At 31.0% G+C, this 19907-nt stretch overlaps 1 protein-coding gene across 3 annotated transcripts in view; it reads right to left on the bottom strand.

The window, feature by feature from the left end:
* Nucleotides 1-19907, bottom strand: part of LOC142324682 (transcriptional adapter 2b-like) — an 83092-nt gene that overhangs the window by 49776 nt on the left and 13409 nt on the right. For all 3 annotated transcript variants that reach the window (XR_012756352.1, XR_012756353.1, XM_075365569.1), the window contains exon 2: nucleotides 3342-3412. Coding sequence is in view for 1 of the 3 variants with exons in the window: in XM_075365569.1 (XP_075221684.1) it covers nucleotides 3342-3390 (49 nt within the window). In the remaining 2 variants the exon portion in view is untranslated. The remainder of the gene's footprint in view (nucleotides 1-3341; nucleotides 3413-19907) is intronic.

The following is a 19907-nucleotide window of genomic DNA, read 5'->3' as shown; positions in this document are numbered from 1 at the left end:
CTTCGTGCAAAACTCTATAAGTCGGTCCCCTCTTTCATTCCTTTTGCCCAGCCCGTATTCACCCACTATATTGACTTCCTTGCCTTTTCCAATGCTTGCATTCCAATCTCCAACTATTATTAAATTTTCATCTCCTTTTACGTGTTTAATTGCTTCATCAATCTCTTCGTATACACACTCTACCTCATCATCATGATAGGGGCTTGTAGGCATATAGACGTTAACAATCGTTGTTGGTTTAGGTTTTGATTTTATCCTTATTACAATGATTCTATCACTATGCGTCTTGAAATACTCCACTCTCCTCCCTATCTTCTTGTTCATCACGAAACCTACTCCTGCCTGCCCATTATTTGACGCTGAATTAATTACTCTAAAATTACCCGACCAAAAGTCACCTTCCTCTTACCACCGAACCTCACTAATTCCTACTATATCCACATTCATCCCATCCATTTCCCTTTTTAAATTTTCTAGCCTACCAACCTTTTTTAAGCTTCTAACATTTCACACTCCGACTCGCAGAATGTTATTTTTCAATCTACTGGTGATCCCTTCCTTAGTAGTCCCCACCCGGAGATCCGAACAGGGGACTATTTTACCTCCGAAATATTTTACCAAGGAAGGCGCCTCCATTATTGCTATGTGAAAATCCAGAGCCACATTTTCTTGGAAAAAAAAAACAGCTGTAGTTTTCCATTGCTTTCAGCTGCGCAGTACTCAGAGGATTGAGCAATGTTGATATGGCCGTTTAAGTCATTGTGGTTCACGCCCCTAACAACTACTGAAAGAGCTGCTGCTCTCTTTCAGGAATCATTCCTTAGTCTGGCTCTCAACAGATACCTCTCCGATATGGTTGCACCTTCGGTCCAGCTACTCTGTATCCCTGAGCACTCAAGCCCCCTCACCAACGGCAAGGTCTCATGATTCATAGAGGAGCATGTTTTTTTATACTGCAGAAAATATTGAAAAGTTTTTAAGGTTTAAAATAAAATGTTGAGTGTTTAAAAAAAAAACTTTTAAAATTATAATGTTTAAAATTACATTGTAATTCCTAACCAAGTTAACTAGCCCAATCTTGGTATGTAATGACATAAGAGACTTAACGGTCACAAAAAAGGTTTACTTACACTTAAGTGGCAGGTAGCATCAACTAAGCAATGAAAAATATATCTGCTTTTTCCACCATTTTGTTTCTCTGAGTAGATTTTTAATCGTTAATTCAGGACAGTTTATGGTTGGTTAGCCAAACCTGTTCATGAGCTAAATGTGAAAAAGTATGATTCTGGGTCATTGATGGTGTTTCTGGAATTTGGATAAATTATCTAAATCAAAAATATCTGAATCAGTCCACACATTTTTTTCTTTTGAAAAAGAATACAAGCCCAAAAGTAGCAGTCTACATCCTTATGATGAAGGCATTACCTTAAAATTCTGCGGTTTAAAGTGCACTGTGTGCTTGTTTTGTTTTAAATATTAATACAGGGATTAGTGGTATAGGCTGTTTCTTAGGTACAAGACTCGGCTGATAAATTTTGCACGCTAGCATGCTGCACGGAGACAAAAGGTACTATTGAGTTGCGTGTGATAGCACATGACAGCTACAATCCCCCTCTACAACCCTGTGATAATGCGTTGAAATCTGTTTACCAGTTTGTTTTCAGTAGCAGTTAAAATGGAGTCAAGTACGGTCAATATGTCAACACAATTAAAACAGCGCGCAGTAATCGAATTTTTAACAGCAGAAAATGTGAATCCTACGAATATTTTTCATAGTTTAAAAGCAGTTTACAGTAGTGAAACTGTTGACAGGAGTATTGTAAATAGGTGGGTATTGAAATTTCACGAATCTGAAACTGATAAAGCGACAGGACATACCTTGCAGCAGATGACCAGTTCCTGTGACTGACGAGAAACATCGAAAGGAGATGGATGATTTGCTTCAAAGTGACTGGCAAATCACCCAGCAACGCATCACTATTCAGTTAGACATATCTAAAGAACAAGTAGGCCATATTATCGAGCGATTGGGCTACTGTAAAATTTGTGCACGATGGGTACCGTGCAAACTCTCCAATGACTCTCTGCAAGCTGAAATTTGAGCCTATTCCACAACTGCCATACTTGCCAAATTTGGCTTCATGTGACTTCCACTACTTCTTCCCTCATCTCAAGAGGGATCTCAAAGGTAATCATTACAACACCGACGATGAGGTGAAGGAAGCTACGGCCACTTGGATCTGAGAAAGACTGCTAGAAGTTTTCAGTGAAAGAATGCAAAAACTTGTTACACATTAGTAAAAGTGTATCAGTGTAAATGGGGATTAGACTGAAAAATAAATACTGCATTTTGTAGCTATGGATATTGCATTCCAATATCTCTTTTCATTCCCGTGCTATGCATATGAGTCTGTGCAAAATTTATTAGGTGAGCCTTATAATAAAATTTACCAGTAAAATTTCTACCACTAAATAGCTTTACAAAAAAACATTATGACCATTTAATGAAGACAAACCCAACGTATGACAATACATACAGCAGCATATAGAAACTCTGTTGAGATGAAACACACGCAATACTGTGCTCAGAAAGCTACTGTTGAAAAGTTTACAATGATTTTATATGTTGACCGTATTGATGGCAGAATGGGGAAAATATTTAACATAAACTGGCAAAGATAGCAATCAGGATACAAATATCGGTCAGAATACCAGACATTCATACCAGTTGCTTTAGCTCAATCTACCGGCGCATCATGATAAATATTTATCATTCTCTCATATTGTATCACAGAAAGACCTAGTGAAAATTACTGTGCTGTGGTATGTTAATGGCTGTAACTAAGGAAATTTACACAGAAATTTTGGCTTTCTGAACCTGCTGTTTGATTAAAAATAATCACCTGCATTATTTAAACTGTAATAACTGTATTATCAATTAGATCTATGGTGTAATAACTGATCTAATTTAATATTTTTCATGCATAATAATAAAACCAGGTAGAAGAACTCTTAATCTTCATTTTGTAGCTATCAAAGAACTCAACTTTTTTTTAATGTAATGATTCTAGGACTTATTAAATAATTTATTTTTAAATGAAAAACTAGCTTACATCTTGGCCAAGTCACTCATATAATAAACAAAGTTTGTTAAATAACTTTCGCTAAGTTGTGACAAAACTGTTTTATTAAAACCAACAAATATATTTAGTAATTATTATTTATCACTGCAAGGAATAAAAAATCTTTAATAAGCAGTTAAAATAAGAATTATATAATATAAAATAAATTAATTTTACTAATGTAAGAAAACAAATAAAAAATATCTTTTAAAAGCTTACCCTTTGATGGGATGGCAATAGGAGGCTTCTTTTGTTTTTTCAGTGACATTGATAGTTTTTTTGAGAAAAGACTGAAACAGTGATACAGTATCCTTTTAAAGGTTATACACTAAATAAAAATATTCTAATGCCAAACAGATGAAATTATTAAGAAAAAATGTTTAAATAGTTTTAAAAAAATCACAAAAAAGTAATTTCAAAAATTGAATTCACACTTAGATTGTAACACATCATTAAATAAGAGTTAGTAAAAGTAACTATAAAAAGAAAAAGAAAAAAAAAGGATATAAAATAACTATTAATTTATTTTTGTGACACACTGAACCAAATTTATTAAGTATGACATTTTAAAACATCACGTAACAATGCTTTCAGTAGCTTCTATGATTTTCTTCAGTAACTGTGTTTTCTAAACCTAGCAACAGCTTTATTGCAGGTAATTTTCTTGATTTAGTAAGTTCTATTTAGAATGTGGCCAAAAATTGTATTACTTATTGCATGATGAAATTGTGGTCACCATAAAAGTATTTATAATGTCAAACAATAATTAATCAGCGAACAGCAAGTATTAAAACTGATATACAAAATGTAATTGATCACATTCCAAAAAAGAATACACACAATCTGATGTCTTCTATGGCCTTTCTATACTTCCAGAAAATTGACGTAGGCACAAAGAACATGTAGAGACCACACACATAATATCAACTTATACAAACCAACTCATAAAAACAGAACACAAATATATGACAATCATAGCCTGAAAATTTTACACGAAGCACATAAAAACCATATTTCAACATAAAATATTGTTTATTATGAAAGCTATAACTAAGCTAAATTTGACAAAAATTATTTAAAATGAACAAACACAACAACAATCATAGATATTATATGACCGTATGCTGAAGAGTTACAAAACATCTTACGATAAGCATCATTAAATTGAATCATTAGTAAAAACATAAAGAAATAAATCTGAAAGGTACTTTGGAAGAACAATTTTCATGTAATTTGAAGATGATTAGTTAAGAGTCTTTAATAAATTTTATTTCATAAATGGTTCTTGAACATTTTTCTCTTTGCAATTTCATTTAAAAACTGTTTAATACACACATATATATACATAGTTTTTGATTATTTTAATATATTAACCACTATGTTAATAAAATGTAATATTATATGAAATATAAACCACCAAAACAGAGTAAATAGATAAGTTAAACTTACCATATTAATTTCCAATAACTAGTTTTCGTGGTATCGTGCACCTTCAATTGGTGTAAGTTTTTATACCTATTACATTATAACATATTATTTTAATTGTTTGTCATTTTATTAAAATTATATTATATACTTTGAAATTTTAATAATATTACAAGCATACATGTATATTTTGCTATCCAGTAGTGGAATGATTTAATCTTTAAAACATATTATTATTCAAAATATAAAAGATAATTTTGAATAAAATGACAAACAACTAAAAGAATATATTTTAATGTAATAGTTACAGAATTGTATCTACTGAAGATGCAGGATACCACGAAAACTAGTTATTGGAAATTAATATGGCAAGTTTAAATTAATTAACTATTGTGTTTTGGTGGTTTACATTTCATACAATACAAATTCTATTAACACAGTGGTCAATATATTAATAAATTATTTAAATCTTCAAAAAAATATATATACTCGTATATTTATTATATTCATAATTAATTTAGTAAAATAAATTCTTTTGGTGGATTGTGCTGAATTTTGTTTATGCTTTTGGAATATATATATATCACCAAAGGAAAAAAAAAATTTTTAATGTTGCTCTAAGTGTGATACAATTTCTTGAATTGCTTTTTTGCATACATTACAGATCTGTAAATACAATTTTTCTATCACCTTTAGTTTTAAATAAATTACACTTCAAAAAAAAATTAAGGGAAAATGTAGTTAAAATCTGTAAAACTTATAATTTTGCATGGCCATACATGTGTTAGAATGATTTCGCTAATGTTTTTTTTTTTATAAACAGCCTCAGACACATTCCGAATTAATGTCCAACTGTAATCGGCTAGCATGTTAGTATTCCATTTCTGTTTAGCTTTCCATCAACGAAATGTCTTGGTGGAAACATTCACCATGTTCATCACTTACATCTCTGAGGCTGACCAGGAAAAAATCCATATGTGAGAGGAGGAAATGTATTTTCAAAGACATTACATCCTTAGCTCTGTATGAAGTAACAAGTTCATTAACAATATTGTGGTAATTGTCAGATTTTTGTTTGCAGAGAAAGTTTTTGCAAACGTCTTTAAATGAAGCCGAAGCTGCACTTTCTACATTATTTAACATCAAGTTAAATACATCATCTTTGACCAACTCTCTTATTTGAGGACCAACAAATATTCCTTCTTTAATTTTTTCTTCACTTATATTTGGAAATTTCTGCCTGATGTACAAAAATCCGAACTATCCTTCTTCACTCCTTTTACAAAATTTTACATTAGTCCTAGCCTGTTATAGAGAGGGGGTAAAAATATTTTTTGGGCTTCAACTAAGGGCTCATGAATAATATTTTTCCCATTTGGAGTTAAGTTGTCTTGTTTCTTCCACTCTTTGCTAACATAATGTTTATACCTAGCTCGGCTGTTCCATTCGCAAAGAAAACACATGAATTTCGTATAGCCTAACTGCGTGAGTAACAAAATAGCTATAACTTTCAAATCACCACATATGATCCAGTTAAGTTTTTTATAATTTATTTTTTTAAGAATATCTTTCATCACATCGTATGTCTCTTTCAAATTAATACGAAACTGATTGGTATCAAAGGATATTTGTTACCGTTGTGTAGTAGAAACACTTTTAAACTATACTTGGATGAATCTATGAAAAGGCGCCAGTCCTCAGATTTATGAATTTATCCTAAGTGCAAAAAAGCTCATCAATATTTGTGCAATAAATCAAATTATTTTCATCAATAAAGTACTGAGAAGGTTTTTTCTGTCAACTTAGAAAGCCCAAAATTTTTGTATTTTTTTGAAGTAAATTCCAACCTTCCAGTCTCCATCTCAACAGTTCAGCTTGATTTTTTGATAAATTTAAATCCCTAACCGAGTCATCTAATTCACCTTCTGAAATAAGATGTGGCTTATTGGAAGATAATTCAAAATCAAAATCATTCTTGTCTTCTTCAGTAGTGCCTGATTCTTCATCACTGCTTTCGAAACATACATTCACAGGTGGCTCAGGAACTGGAATAATTTCACTGTGAGGTACAGGCCTGATTGCAGATTGCAATGAAGGATATTTTACAGTATGTTTACATTTTTTAGAAATTCCACACACACTTGTTAAACAAAAGTAACAATCGGTTACATGATCCTTTGGTTCACACAAGGTACATCAAATGGCAAAGCCTTCTGTGTACCTTTCAGCTATCTTCTTAAATATACAGAACAATTAGTACATACTATATGAGGAGGAGCCCACATCATCCTGATCATCAATTTTACACTGAAAGTACAAATGATACGCTTTTTTAATAAAAGGTGTAATGTTTTTTCTATTTGATTTTATGGTAAACTCACCACATACATAACAAAAGGGCATCCACATCATTTACACAATTTCGAGGCATTATGACACTGCACTGTTAGCAATCTTAAGACAGCAATAATACTGAACAAAATTAATTCGTTCCTAAATCCAATGCTTAATACAAACACAGTTGTGTTTTCAGCTACATGTTTTGACCTGCACAGACATGATTAATCTTGTTCATGAAGGCTCATTCTTCAGTATTAGATATGATGTCATAATATGCGACTATGATATGATTATATTCTTTGTCTAGTATTGTTTATTTATAGTTTACAAATTATGTTAACAAAGTGAAACAATAGAAAGTGAGCTAACAAAATACAATGTAGGAGCTTAAAATGCTACCTGTACGGTGAAAAATGAAAAAAAATCATTTAATTAAAATTAAATTTTTTTTCAAAAATGGCGGTTGATAGAAAGATTCCGAGTTCATATTCATTTTCAGCATTAAAAAACACATTAAAATCATATTCAGATATACCTTTTAATTTTATCCATTACGGCCTGTAATTAAATTTTGTTTATTATGCTTTACATTTGTTAATCTTGTAAAGATGCTTAAGATTTTTTCCAACTTTCTGCATTAACCGATTCAATTTTATATTATTTAGTATTTTCACATCAGTAATATTATTTGGAGTGATCTATTTTCTTTATTTCTGTCCAAATAAATTTCTAAGGAACTGAGCTCAAATGGTACAGAGGAAGTCGCAAAAAGAATGTCCTAATCCATTTACAATTTAATCTATTTCATAATAGATTGCCCTCTACTGACTAAATTAAATGGTACAAGTCTTACTCAATTTTTAACACTGACTTGATTTAACTGAATATTTTCTGTTGAAGCCACCAATTCAATTTCTGCTCTTCCAATTTGGGTGTAATAAAATTGTGGGATTTTAAAATTTGAACGTTGTCTACAACCAGCACTCCACTCCTACAAAGCAGGTTTTTGCAAAACCTTTTTCAAACCCACTTTGAGTAATTATTAAGCCATTTTGTTATCTTTATTCCCTGTAAAATTACAAGACTGTCATATTATCAGCACAATCTGAATAAAATCATTTTACCACCTGTATTATTAATCACGAAAGAATTTTGAATACAGGCCATAATGTTTACCAACTAGATTCAAACATCTGTTAACTCGCATGTGGATCATTCATGAAAGTCAAATCCATAAAAATTATTGCTTACATTGAGCTTAATAAACCTGAATTTTTTTTAAATATAAAACCTCTTGTATTGTTACAGGGTTGCTCAATAAAAAACCAAACAATGGTAAAACAAATGACAAACCAAAAATATTTTGTTATGTGGAATTTCACCCGACTAAACTTAGCTACATTAATATTACTTGTTTCATCTTTGATATCACCTTTAACCTCATATATAGCTGATGTGTGAATGTGTGCATCAGCCTTATTATTAAAAAAATTCAATTAATTCTATTAATTCAATTTAATTTGATTGTTTATTACATCAGAAGATCTCTTAAAAGCTCACATCACTACACATGTAGAAAATGAGATTAAATATATGGTTGCAGAAATGATTCGCGAAAATGAAATGATAAAATTAAAAGTACTTTTTAAAACATAGTGTATTTTATAGTTCAACCGGTTTAGTATAATTAAACGCGAAATAATCTGTTTTTCGATAAATTTATTGTATTTTTTTTCCACCACCTAAATTTAATTACGTTAAAGAATCATAATCCCTGAAAATATTGTTGTTTATTGTAAAAATCTGATGGAAAAATTAAATATACGATATAAATTTTTACGTGCAAGTTGATTGTTTTAATCTCGTAATCTTTCCGCAATACTTACAAGTTTTCACAATTTCAATTGCAGTTGAGCATTATCGTTTTGATATACCTCAAAATCTTTGATGAAATACTCTTTTATAATTTTATAACATTTACCATAAAAATTTTATGTTATCCAACATGCTAAATTCAAAATTAACTATTCTCTTAAATATGAACCAGAAATTACTAAATCTAGTAGATTTGTACCCTTTGCAACGACTTTATATAAATTATTTTGGTCACTCAAATCTGAACGACCCAATGATTCTATTAATTTTTGAGATTTTTTGTTACAAAACCATTTTTTAAATTCTTTCCCACCATTTTGAAATAAAAAACCCGTATTTGTATCGATAATTAGCTTGAAATCCCCAAAAATACCATATGAATAGTTGTCTTTTATTTGTTCGAAACATATATCAATCAAACTCATCTTGTAGAATCTATTTACAAAAAAAAAAGGAATTAAAAACTTGGGGATACCCAACATGCTATTGCTAGTATTAAATCACAAACAAACGTTCCTCTTATGATTTCGAAATTACCACCGGTAAAGTGAAACATTACTCTGTCGGCTGGAATCCCAGCCGATGAGATATACTGTAATAACCCTTTAAGATTGTTTATTTTCATACCAATTTTTAAATCGTTTCCTACCATCATTACATAATTTCATCGCGTTAAAAAAACCCGTATTTATATCGAAAATTAGCTTCCTTTTTCCTGTTTAGCCTCCCTCCGGTAATTACCTTTCAGATAATACTTCAGAGGATGATATGTACGAGTGTAAATGAAGTGTAGTCTTGTACAGTCTTGGTTCGACCGTTCCTGAGATGTGTGGTTAATTGAAACCCGACCGCCAAAGAACACCGGTATCCACGATCTAGTATTCAAATCCGTGAAAAAATAACTGATTTTACTAGAACTTGAACGCTGGAATTCTCGACTTCCAAATCTGATGATTTGGAAAGACGCGTTCACCGCTAGACAAAGCCGGTGGCTGATAATTAGCTTAAAATCACCGAAAATACCGTACGAATACTTATATTCCTTCATAACGTACATCGATTAAACTCATTTTATTAATATATAAATCAGGAATCGCTTTTCAGATACAAAGAATTATTTAAACTTTTATATCGATAATATATTTTAATATATATGTACCGGTAACAATTTTAGTTTATTCATCATTATTATCACCTTTAACCTCGTAAATAGCCGCGGCTTGGATGTGAGCCTACGGTTTATTATTGTAAAATTCAATTATTTCTTTTGTTTCTTTAAAGATTGCTGTTTATTGTAAAAATGTAACGAAAAAAATTACTTTATATTAAATAATTTGGTCATGGGAATTCCCACCGCCTAATTTAGATACATTAAAGAATGTACTAACTACACATATAGCGTTTGGCTGTTCGGAATTCCGAGTATCCAAACTTTCTGAATAATAATGGATTAATTTTTTAGATTATTTTCACGCCGATGAAAAAATTGTCTCCCCACCATCTTTACATAATTTCATCGCGTTAAAAAACCCGTATTCGTATCGATAATTGGCTTAAAAACACCGAAAGCCGAGGTGCAGAGCCTCACCTCAGTTAATTTAGATATATTAAAGAACCATTTTTCCTTTGAAAATATTGTTGATGAACATAAATTTGTCATATTTGATTCTGATTGTTTACTATTTTGTAAAAGAAATATTCATATAACTCATTTTTTACGTTATAATATTTAGGTAATGTCACTTGAAATGTATAATTTTCATTAATTTGCGAATCTATGTTGTAGTTCCATTCACGTTGTGGTATATGCGACAAATATTTATTGTCGTTTAATATGTATTATTTTATTGTACTTGAACCGCATATAAATTATTTACAAACGTATACGTTTGTATTACGTATACGTAAAAACGCAACGTCAAATATATCGCATAATATCGCTTATGAATCGGTATATAAAAAAGCAAATTTAGAAAACAAAAGAAATCCTCTTTTAAAAAGAAGGTCGTTTACGTTTAACGTAAATCAAAATGATTATACGTATGAAAAGGTAGTTGAATTGTATAAAATTTAAACAAATAATAACATATTTTATAATAAATATTCTTTATATATTAGACTGTAAACAATTACATTCATATCTCCGCATTTGTATAAAGAAATTTACAGTTCTAACCAGATAATGCCTATCGCAAAAGATTTATATAAAGAATGTCTAAATAACAAAACAATAAGTGTAACTAAAAGACAGTTACGAATTACGGCATCTTATATTTAAACGTTTTATTAGGTTTAGATCTTGAAAGTATAATGTTGTACATTAAACATCAAATGGAAAACCGTGCGGTGCCTGTTGTAATAAAATATTTATTGATGGAATTTGTAAGCAAATTTCTAAAATATATCGACAAAATTTTACATATATGTATATTGTAATATAAAATATAAAAAACATACAAGCATTTTATTATTGAACGACAGTACAAACCCGATGATATTACATTATTTGCAGACAGCAATTAATATAGTTACAATTGATATTTATTCGTCAAAATATCAATTATCTTTTCGTATAAAACAAATTAATTTTAAATAAAAATCAAAATGATAAAAGTATTATTGTTCCCGATTTATTAGCGTTAAATTAAATTCCTTTACGTGAATATTCTTGGAACGAAAGACTTCAAGTATACCATAGATATCGTAGAAGTTTATGTCTTCCGTATAAGAGTATTACGGTAAAACGTATATCGTTTTTAGATGTGATTCTTGATTAATCGTTTTTATTCAAATTCAAAATCGTATAATTATATAAAAACAAAAGGTTTATATAACGGTACGTTTTTTAAAAAAAATTTATTAAATACAAATCAGTAGATACAGATAAATATAAATATAATCTCTAAAAAACATAGAAAAGTCGAAATAAAAGACACTAGAAAAGAAATTATGTAAAAAAAAAACAAATAAATTTTGTGAAGACGTTATTACATTATCAATACCGGATAGTTAAATTATTGTTTACAGATTCTAATTGATATTAATTATACTGTACTTAAACATTTTAACATCGATCCACTGTAACCGATAATGTATTTGAATAAAAATAAACTTTTTATATATATATATATATATATATATTTAATGATCTTACACAATCAGATTTGAATGAAATTAATCGATTTAAAGAACTTTATATTCTTATATAAAGGTATTGATGTTCTGTATTTAGATAATGCATTAAATATACATTTATAACATTATTATATAATTGCATTGTGAAATAATATCTAGTTGAAATAACAAAAAGTTTTATTTTTTCCCCGATGACATTTTTAAAACGTTTTGTTAAATAGGCGCTCTTTTTTTGCTTGCTTGGTCCGAGTACTTAGAACCGACATGAAAACTCATCTAATATAAATAAGGTGAACAATTATAACGATCATATGTTATTGCTGTTACAATCATTACACGTAAAAGACAACATGCAACTTGTGTAATATTTTCACTCTACACGTCATGCGGCCGGTGTAGTCGAACGGATTAAGGCGACAAACAATCCCATCCCGTTGTCTTCTGGTTCGAAATCCAATCAATTGTTCTCTTTTTTTTATTTTTTAATGAATGCGAAATACAGATAAATAATAATTTCTTATAAAGATACGTACCGGTAATAATTTTAGTTGTTTCGTCTTTATTATCACCTTTAACCTCATAAAATACCGATGATGGAATTCCAGCGTCGGCTTTATTATTGTAAAATTCAATTAATTATTTTCTTTTTTTACGACACCGTGCTTGTTTCCCACCATTTTGACATAATTTTGTAGCGCTAAAAAACCCATATTTGTATCGATAATTAGCTTAAAATCGGTGAAAATAACATACGACTAGTTATCTTTTATTTGTTCACTACATCGATTAATATGCTACTGCGCACGCGTAGAAAAACTAATTTATATTAAGTAGAGATCAAAGATCAATGCTATTGTAATAACTATCTAAACCGATATATAAAGAAACCAATTAATTATGAATGATTGACTGCTGCTATGGGGAATCCCCTGACGTCATAGACGGTATATAGTATATTATAATAACAAAATACATTTATAACAAACTATGGATTGTGATGTAGAAGCTGATAGATCGATAAATTTACTGTATTTTGTGACTTTATATGAAACTATTTTGGTCTCGCAAATCTGAAGGAACACATACAATAAAAGAATCATTAACTTGAAAAATGATGTTTACACCCGTTTTCGATGAAAAGTAATGATGACCGATTGATGCAGACCTCACCGTAGTTTTTCTTAAATTTACAAGAGTAAGGAGTAGATTTATTGAAAAATTCATATAGAAAAGTAGGTTTGAGGTGAATTGACATATGCGAATTTCGTTCGCGCTAGTATGTCGAGAACGGTGCCCGCTAGACGGATGGAACTACGACCTATCGTTTCGGGTGAACGCAAAGTACCCGACAAATTAAGCCTTTCAAAATCTCATTAGAATTGGCCTAGGACGCATCGTTTTCGAGATAGGTCCTTTTTTTATTTAATGAAAGATACGTATTAGAAATCCCGTTTCTTATGTATAATATAAACGAAATAACATCAGCTGTCAACAATTAACTATCACAACTATAAAAAATTAAAAATCAACACCCGCTTTCGCTGAAACTAATAATGACCGATCGATGCAGAACATCATTATAAATTTACAGCGTTAACCGAGTATTTGTTGGATTATAAAAACCAAACCCGATTTTGAAGTCTGAACCGTAAATAATGATCACTGTATACATTAAATAACGATCGATGATATAACACACATATCGCTGAAAGTAATGATGACCTGTATCATCATCATCATAAATTTAAAATTAATCGTGCTGTTTGCAGTTAAAACATATGTTTTACTATGAAGTTTACGGTAAATCAACTGTTTCAACATGTAAATTTAACGTGAACATATTCATCATTGAAAGTAGCCGTTCTTTAATGTATTCGAATAAACCCGTGAAAAGAGACCCTTACATTCAACCACCATTTGATTGTCGGTTCTTTGTTGTAATTTCGGAGACGTCTCAAACCCGTGTTTTATTATGTATTGTGCAGTAAATCCACTTTCAGCGTGAAAATTTAACTAGAAAAACACGTTCATCTTGGAAAACATAACCTCAGGTTCAACCGCCAAATCCTTATCAGGGCTCAAAGGTCAACATTGTGGTTGAATGTAGGGTTTTCATATTATGTGTATAAATATGTATAAGGAAATTACATTTTAAGTGAATGGTATTTTCATACTTCTCATATTTAAAAACATAAAAAAATTTAATTTCACCCCCTCCCCAACCAATATATATTTTTTCTTTGAAAATTCGATAAATTTATTTAATAAATTTTGTTCGATTTTTTATTAACAAAGTTGATCGTTTAAAATAAATTTTATTTTCAACCAAGATGGATAAAAACAGCCAAAAATCACACATGCTCACTTATTTTACTCACTCATATACTCATTTAACATGTGTAAGGGATCTTCATATATCACATAACGATTGGTAAAACATCACAGAAAAATTTAATATTTTTATCACCTTTATTATTAAATTTTAGAAATTGATTTTATTTTTTAAAAGGCTGTCTAAGAAAAAATCAAATTGGTTGCCTTCAGCAAGCAGAATAGAGCTGTGTAATTATTCACTATATTTTTTGGTATCATTAGATCACTTTCATATAATAACCGCTAGTATAATTTTGAGTTATAAAATAAAATATTAAACTCAAATTTTGTATTACTTTGTACAAGAAATTAAAATTTGATGTTAATTTTTACTACAAAATCAATTTTGTATTTTCAAACTTATGACGGTTATAATTTAAGAAGATTATATGAATATAATTAAAACGAAACTACAAATAAATAAAAACTTAACTAAATAATAGAAACTACAAAAGTGTTTAAATACTTAATTTTACATATTTCTACTATATCTGGTGAACCAAATCACTTTCAAATTCAATCTATATTAATGGCTATCATACGTCTCTACTCTCTCAAACATAGTTTGAGAAATGTACAAATTACAAACGTACTTTAAAATTAAATTTTGCATATCAGACCCAGCACCGCTTGATTTTTCCTTGAATATGGTCTGTTAAAAAATAGTCATATTACTGAAATTTACTAATAAAGGTTATTCTATGATAAAAATGTGTGTTTTTTCTACAATCAAATTCTGTATCCACAATCAATTTAATTGCAAATCATATGATATATTATGGAATAATCTTTAGTTCACCCCCAAGGAAGTTGTCACGCTGATCTTAAAGCTTAACAAAAGAACCGATACATTTAACAAATTTTACTACAGAAAATCTTTTTAGTTAACCGAATTACTCAAACTTACCAGACTTTATCCGAGGTGCTAGTTGGCTTTTTGTGCAACTCTAAGATAGTACCACAGGCATAGTCACCCCGACATTGAGATTCACTAATGAAGTGGCTGCCCAACTGGCTACTAAAAGAATGGCTAGTACAACATACTGAACCGGAACGGTTGTTGAAAAAATTTCCAATTATCAATCTGAAGAAGCAAGGATGAAGAATAAGGAAACGGGGAGGGCACACAAAGAAAACAATCAACCTTACATTGATACTACCTCCAGTCAGGGAACAATTTAGCTACTCATGTCATCTTTGAGAGAACCATCTTCCTTAAATTCAAGTCGGGTAGCCTTTCTTTACGTTAAACATAGAATGCATACTACGCCTCACAAGCCTCCAACACGTCAAACAGAAAAGACGTGCGATTCACAGTCTTATATAAATAACATATTCTAAAGCTTACACCTTATTTTTAACATGTTCCATTTTCATAATACAGAATATATCTGGTTATACCTTCTGGTGTCTAATGGAAAAATGTCTGTCAAAACATAATTTGTTAAAGTCGGTAGAACTTATAAGGGTTTGGTTCTAAGGCGGTGCAAATCTGAAGTGAATGTGCATCTATGAATATTAGCTCATATATGGAAACTTGTGGACCCAAGCGGTTGGGATACTAAGAGTAGCCCGCTTGAACAGCAATATATAAGAGCTTGCATTTTTTAAATAAGATACTTATAGGCGAATATATAGAACTGTTTATTTTAAGCTGTAATTCAAACATACTCATTTTGAAAGGGAGTGAAAGCTGTTTTACAACTTTCACAGAGTAAATCGTTATTCTATCATCAAATTACCTGAGAAATAACTAAATCCAACTAAAAAAGGTTAGTCGTGTAGGAAATGGCAAAAAATCTTAAATTTCCAAACAGATTTAACCGATGGATTGGAAAAATCCACAAATGAAGTCACATGAGAGACTTTATTATAAACTGAATTATTAATTTTACTTCTAAGCGTTTCACAATTAAACTGCCTCACCTAGAACCAAACCCATGTCATTTTAGTTTTAAGTTCTACGGATCCATTTTTGCCTATTTCCAGATAAAAGAATAGAAAAAAGTAAAAATTCTACTTAATAAATGAGTATTATTCAATGAAATGTTATAAATATTTTAATCCAAAATGGCAAATGTTAAAATATTCATTTGGGATTATGAATTTTATGTTTCTATTAAATTCATTTCAGAAAATAGTAAAATTTATCAAAACTGTTATTAATTATAAAATATTAAGGTTTCTGATGAAATTATTTTTTTAGATGCAGATATAAAGACAATGATACCTGGATCAGGAAATAGTACAAATAAAAATATAAAAAATGTTAATAGTCAACAGTTCTGAACTTAATACTATTGCAGGCCAGAATATATTACTATACAAGAAATGCAAGATTTATATTTGTGATTTCCTAATGGAAGGTTATATAGATTTATTTCATCTGCCATTGGAGTAGATAAAAACTGAAATTTGTTTTTTTACAATATAAATTTAAAATAAATATTTTTACCAAGTGGATGCTGACTTCTTTGATGATGAAAAGGAGTGACAAATTGTAAAATGTTTAAAAATTACTGATGAAAATAGATGGAAGTATTTCTTTAAATAGTTAAAGTAATAATTCAAGTAATTTATTTTAATAGATTATTGTAAATGTAGATTCTAAAGGCAAACAAAATTTTGAATATGATCGTAGTGACAGACTGAAAGCACTACAAAATTAAAAATATTTTCTTATCAAAATTAAAACGCTTTCAAATTATTTGAGAAGTATTCTTCCAAACAAACCTTTGGTAATAATGAAGTTCCTTTGACGTTTTTAAACATTTAAAAAAATAACAACTGCACAAAAAAATTTTAACACTCTTTTTTTTGTATTGTAATTGACATTTAATTAATAAAGGGAAGATTGGTTTTGGTTTGCTTGGCATTTCTCTCGCCACCACCTCATTCAATTGCCTTAAAGCATAAGAGCGATGTCTGTGCCACAAACGGCTACTGAACCACGAAACAGTTTAGCGACCAGTGTCCTAACTAGCTCCTAGAGCTAACTTAACAGAGTGAGCAGAATAAGTGTGGTACCACACACTACTCACTTGCGTGTCCCACCGCCCGCTTGTCATATATCACTAAAATGGGTAGGTGCACCCCGTCAACTACTAAAACATATATGAATATCATAATTAATTTATCTCGTCAAAGACAGCAATTCGCTGCCAAGCCTAGGTGAATGTCAGCAAGTACTTATTCACCATTAAAGCGCTTGGAGCCTTAATCTGGCTGTAGCCAGCCATATGTCTCAGTTAGCTTCCTACAGCAGTGCGGTAGGCGTCTTTTCCATTAGGTAAACTACTGATATCGGTTGAACAAAGCAACCGCATCAAGGAATTCCCACATGGTCCGACAATGCAGCTCTTGCAACATTGACTTGCCGCTCGTGAGTGGCTAATTTTCCCCCTGACCACTAAGTTCCAGGGTAGCCTGAGTTCTGACACCCCCCCCCCCCCAGAGCTGGGCAGTCAAACATCATGTATTCGTTCGACTTAAATGTTGCTATAACATAAGTTGCACATTTTATAATTAACTTAAAATGAAGTGAATTTCATAGCGCATAAAAATGTGTAATATTCAAAATTTTAAATCAATTATTTGCACAACAGATAACAGAATCGATTATATACACCAACAAATATTATTGAATAATTTTTTCCAGTAATACGAGGGTCATTCAATAATTAACAATCATTTTTAGTGAAGGAAACGCTTAATGCAAGCAATTGAAACTTTTGTAAGCGTTAGTTGGCAACCTTGCGAAGCATGTTGGTCAGCCGTTCGATTAATATTTACGTGAACATAACGTCTAAAGTCTTAGATGGCGTGTCCGCTCGAAGAAAGTACTTTTGAAGAACAGTATTCTGCGATCGGATTATTACTTTCGGAAACTGTATAACCGTCAGAAATATTATCTCGGAGAACAAACAGTACGGCAGTAGTTGCAGTAACCGTGCAAGTTTTTACGCGTGGGTGGAAAAGTTTAAAAGTAGCCGCAAAAGCGTGACCGATGAGCGCCGCTCCGGTCGTCCGGTAACAGTGTCGACCTCGGAGTTACATTCTAAGTGAATCGATACTTGATTCAAGTATCGATTCACTTATCCAAGAAGACAGATGACTTACAGTTGAAAAAATTGTTGAAAATGTCGGCACAACTCATTCCTTTCTTTCTTTTCCTGTTTGGCCTCCGGTAATTACCTTTCAGATAGTACTTCAGAGGATGATATGTATGAGTGAAAATGAAGTGTAGTCTTGAACAGGCGCAGTTCGACCAGTCCTGAGATGTGTGATTAATTGAAACCCAACCACCAAACAACACCGGTATCCACGATCTAGTAGTCAAATCCGTGTAAAAATAACTGTCATAAGACAGTTATTGACTGTCTCAATAACAGTTCGAGTTAGGACTCGAACGCTGGAACTCTCGACTTCCAAATCGGTTGATTTGGAAAGACGCGTTCACCACTAGACCAAGCCGGTGGGTTGGCACAACTCATTCCATCATCCAAAAAAGCTGAACTACAGAGTGCTGCGTATAGCTGTGCACATTGTGTTGATAGGACGGGTGTACAGTTACATAGTCATTCCTTTACGAAAACATCTCGTATAGCACCGTATACTTACATAGTATGCAGTACATTGTTACAAGTTATATCTTTTATTTATTTAAAAATACTAATTATAAATACTTGTAATAATCACTTTATTTTTACTAACGACTACTGTACGTAGTCTAAACATATACTAATTACTTTATACATTTCAAAACAATAAAATGAGCTCATATTACGCATGACAAATTTTACGCATTATTTGATAACAGTATGAATCCGTTATTAATTTTATTTTTAGGGCTATAAGTTATGACAAATTTTATATTTGAAATGCTGAATAATCATGGCACGATGATGACGTGAATTTGAAGTGTTATAGCATTCATTACACTTTATACAGTTGTCTCGAGAGAGTATTCAGCAATAATTTCACGTTCCTGTTCTGTTTAAATCATATAGTGTACGTGTTATATTTGGCGTCTGTCGTGAACGTTTAGTTTAAACCTGGTATTCTTTAAAATTAAACTACGGTATTTGCTATCGTTCAATATTCACGGAGGACGATCATTTTGTATCAAAACTTGGATGTAAACTGCTTCATAGTCAGAGCAGGGAAATCGTTTGGAGAGTATATAAATTTAAGAAAAAAGGGTCGTCAACAAATGCCCCAACGATCCCGATAACAAAAGCTCGAGATCGAGCTGCTAAAGCCACTGGTGTTTCGACTCGACTTATTACGAAAATTAAAAATGAATTTGAAAAAAATGACTTTCCAATTCCGCTTCTACTAGTTCACACAATCAAGTGTTTCATAATACTTTTCCTCAGTCGTTCGTAAACTCTCAGAAGCGCCGAGAAAAATTAAGGCCAATAACTGAACCGGACGAGTCTGATAAATGTGTTGTTCGGAGATCGGTGTATAACTTTCACACGACAGAAAATCGTCTTCCGACAGCCGAGTTATTGCGAGCACTAAAAGACAGGATTGACTTTAACGGTAAAAGTATTCGGACTATATTAAAAGATCTCGGTTTTAAGTGGCAAAAAAACCAAGATAATCGTTCTGCATACGGGACAAAAGGATAAA

The sequence above is a fragment of the Lycorma delicatula genome, chromosome 5 (genome assembly GCF_047948215.1).
Source record: "Lycorma delicatula isolate Av1 chromosome 5, ASM4794821v1, whole genome shotgun sequence".
Classification (NCBI taxonomy): Eukaryota; Metazoa; Arthropoda; class Insecta; order Hemiptera; family Fulgoridae; genus Lycorma; species Lycorma delicatula.
The sequence above is the reverse complement of the archived record's forward strand: the minus strand, read 5'-3'. Positions and strand labels throughout refer to the sequence as shown.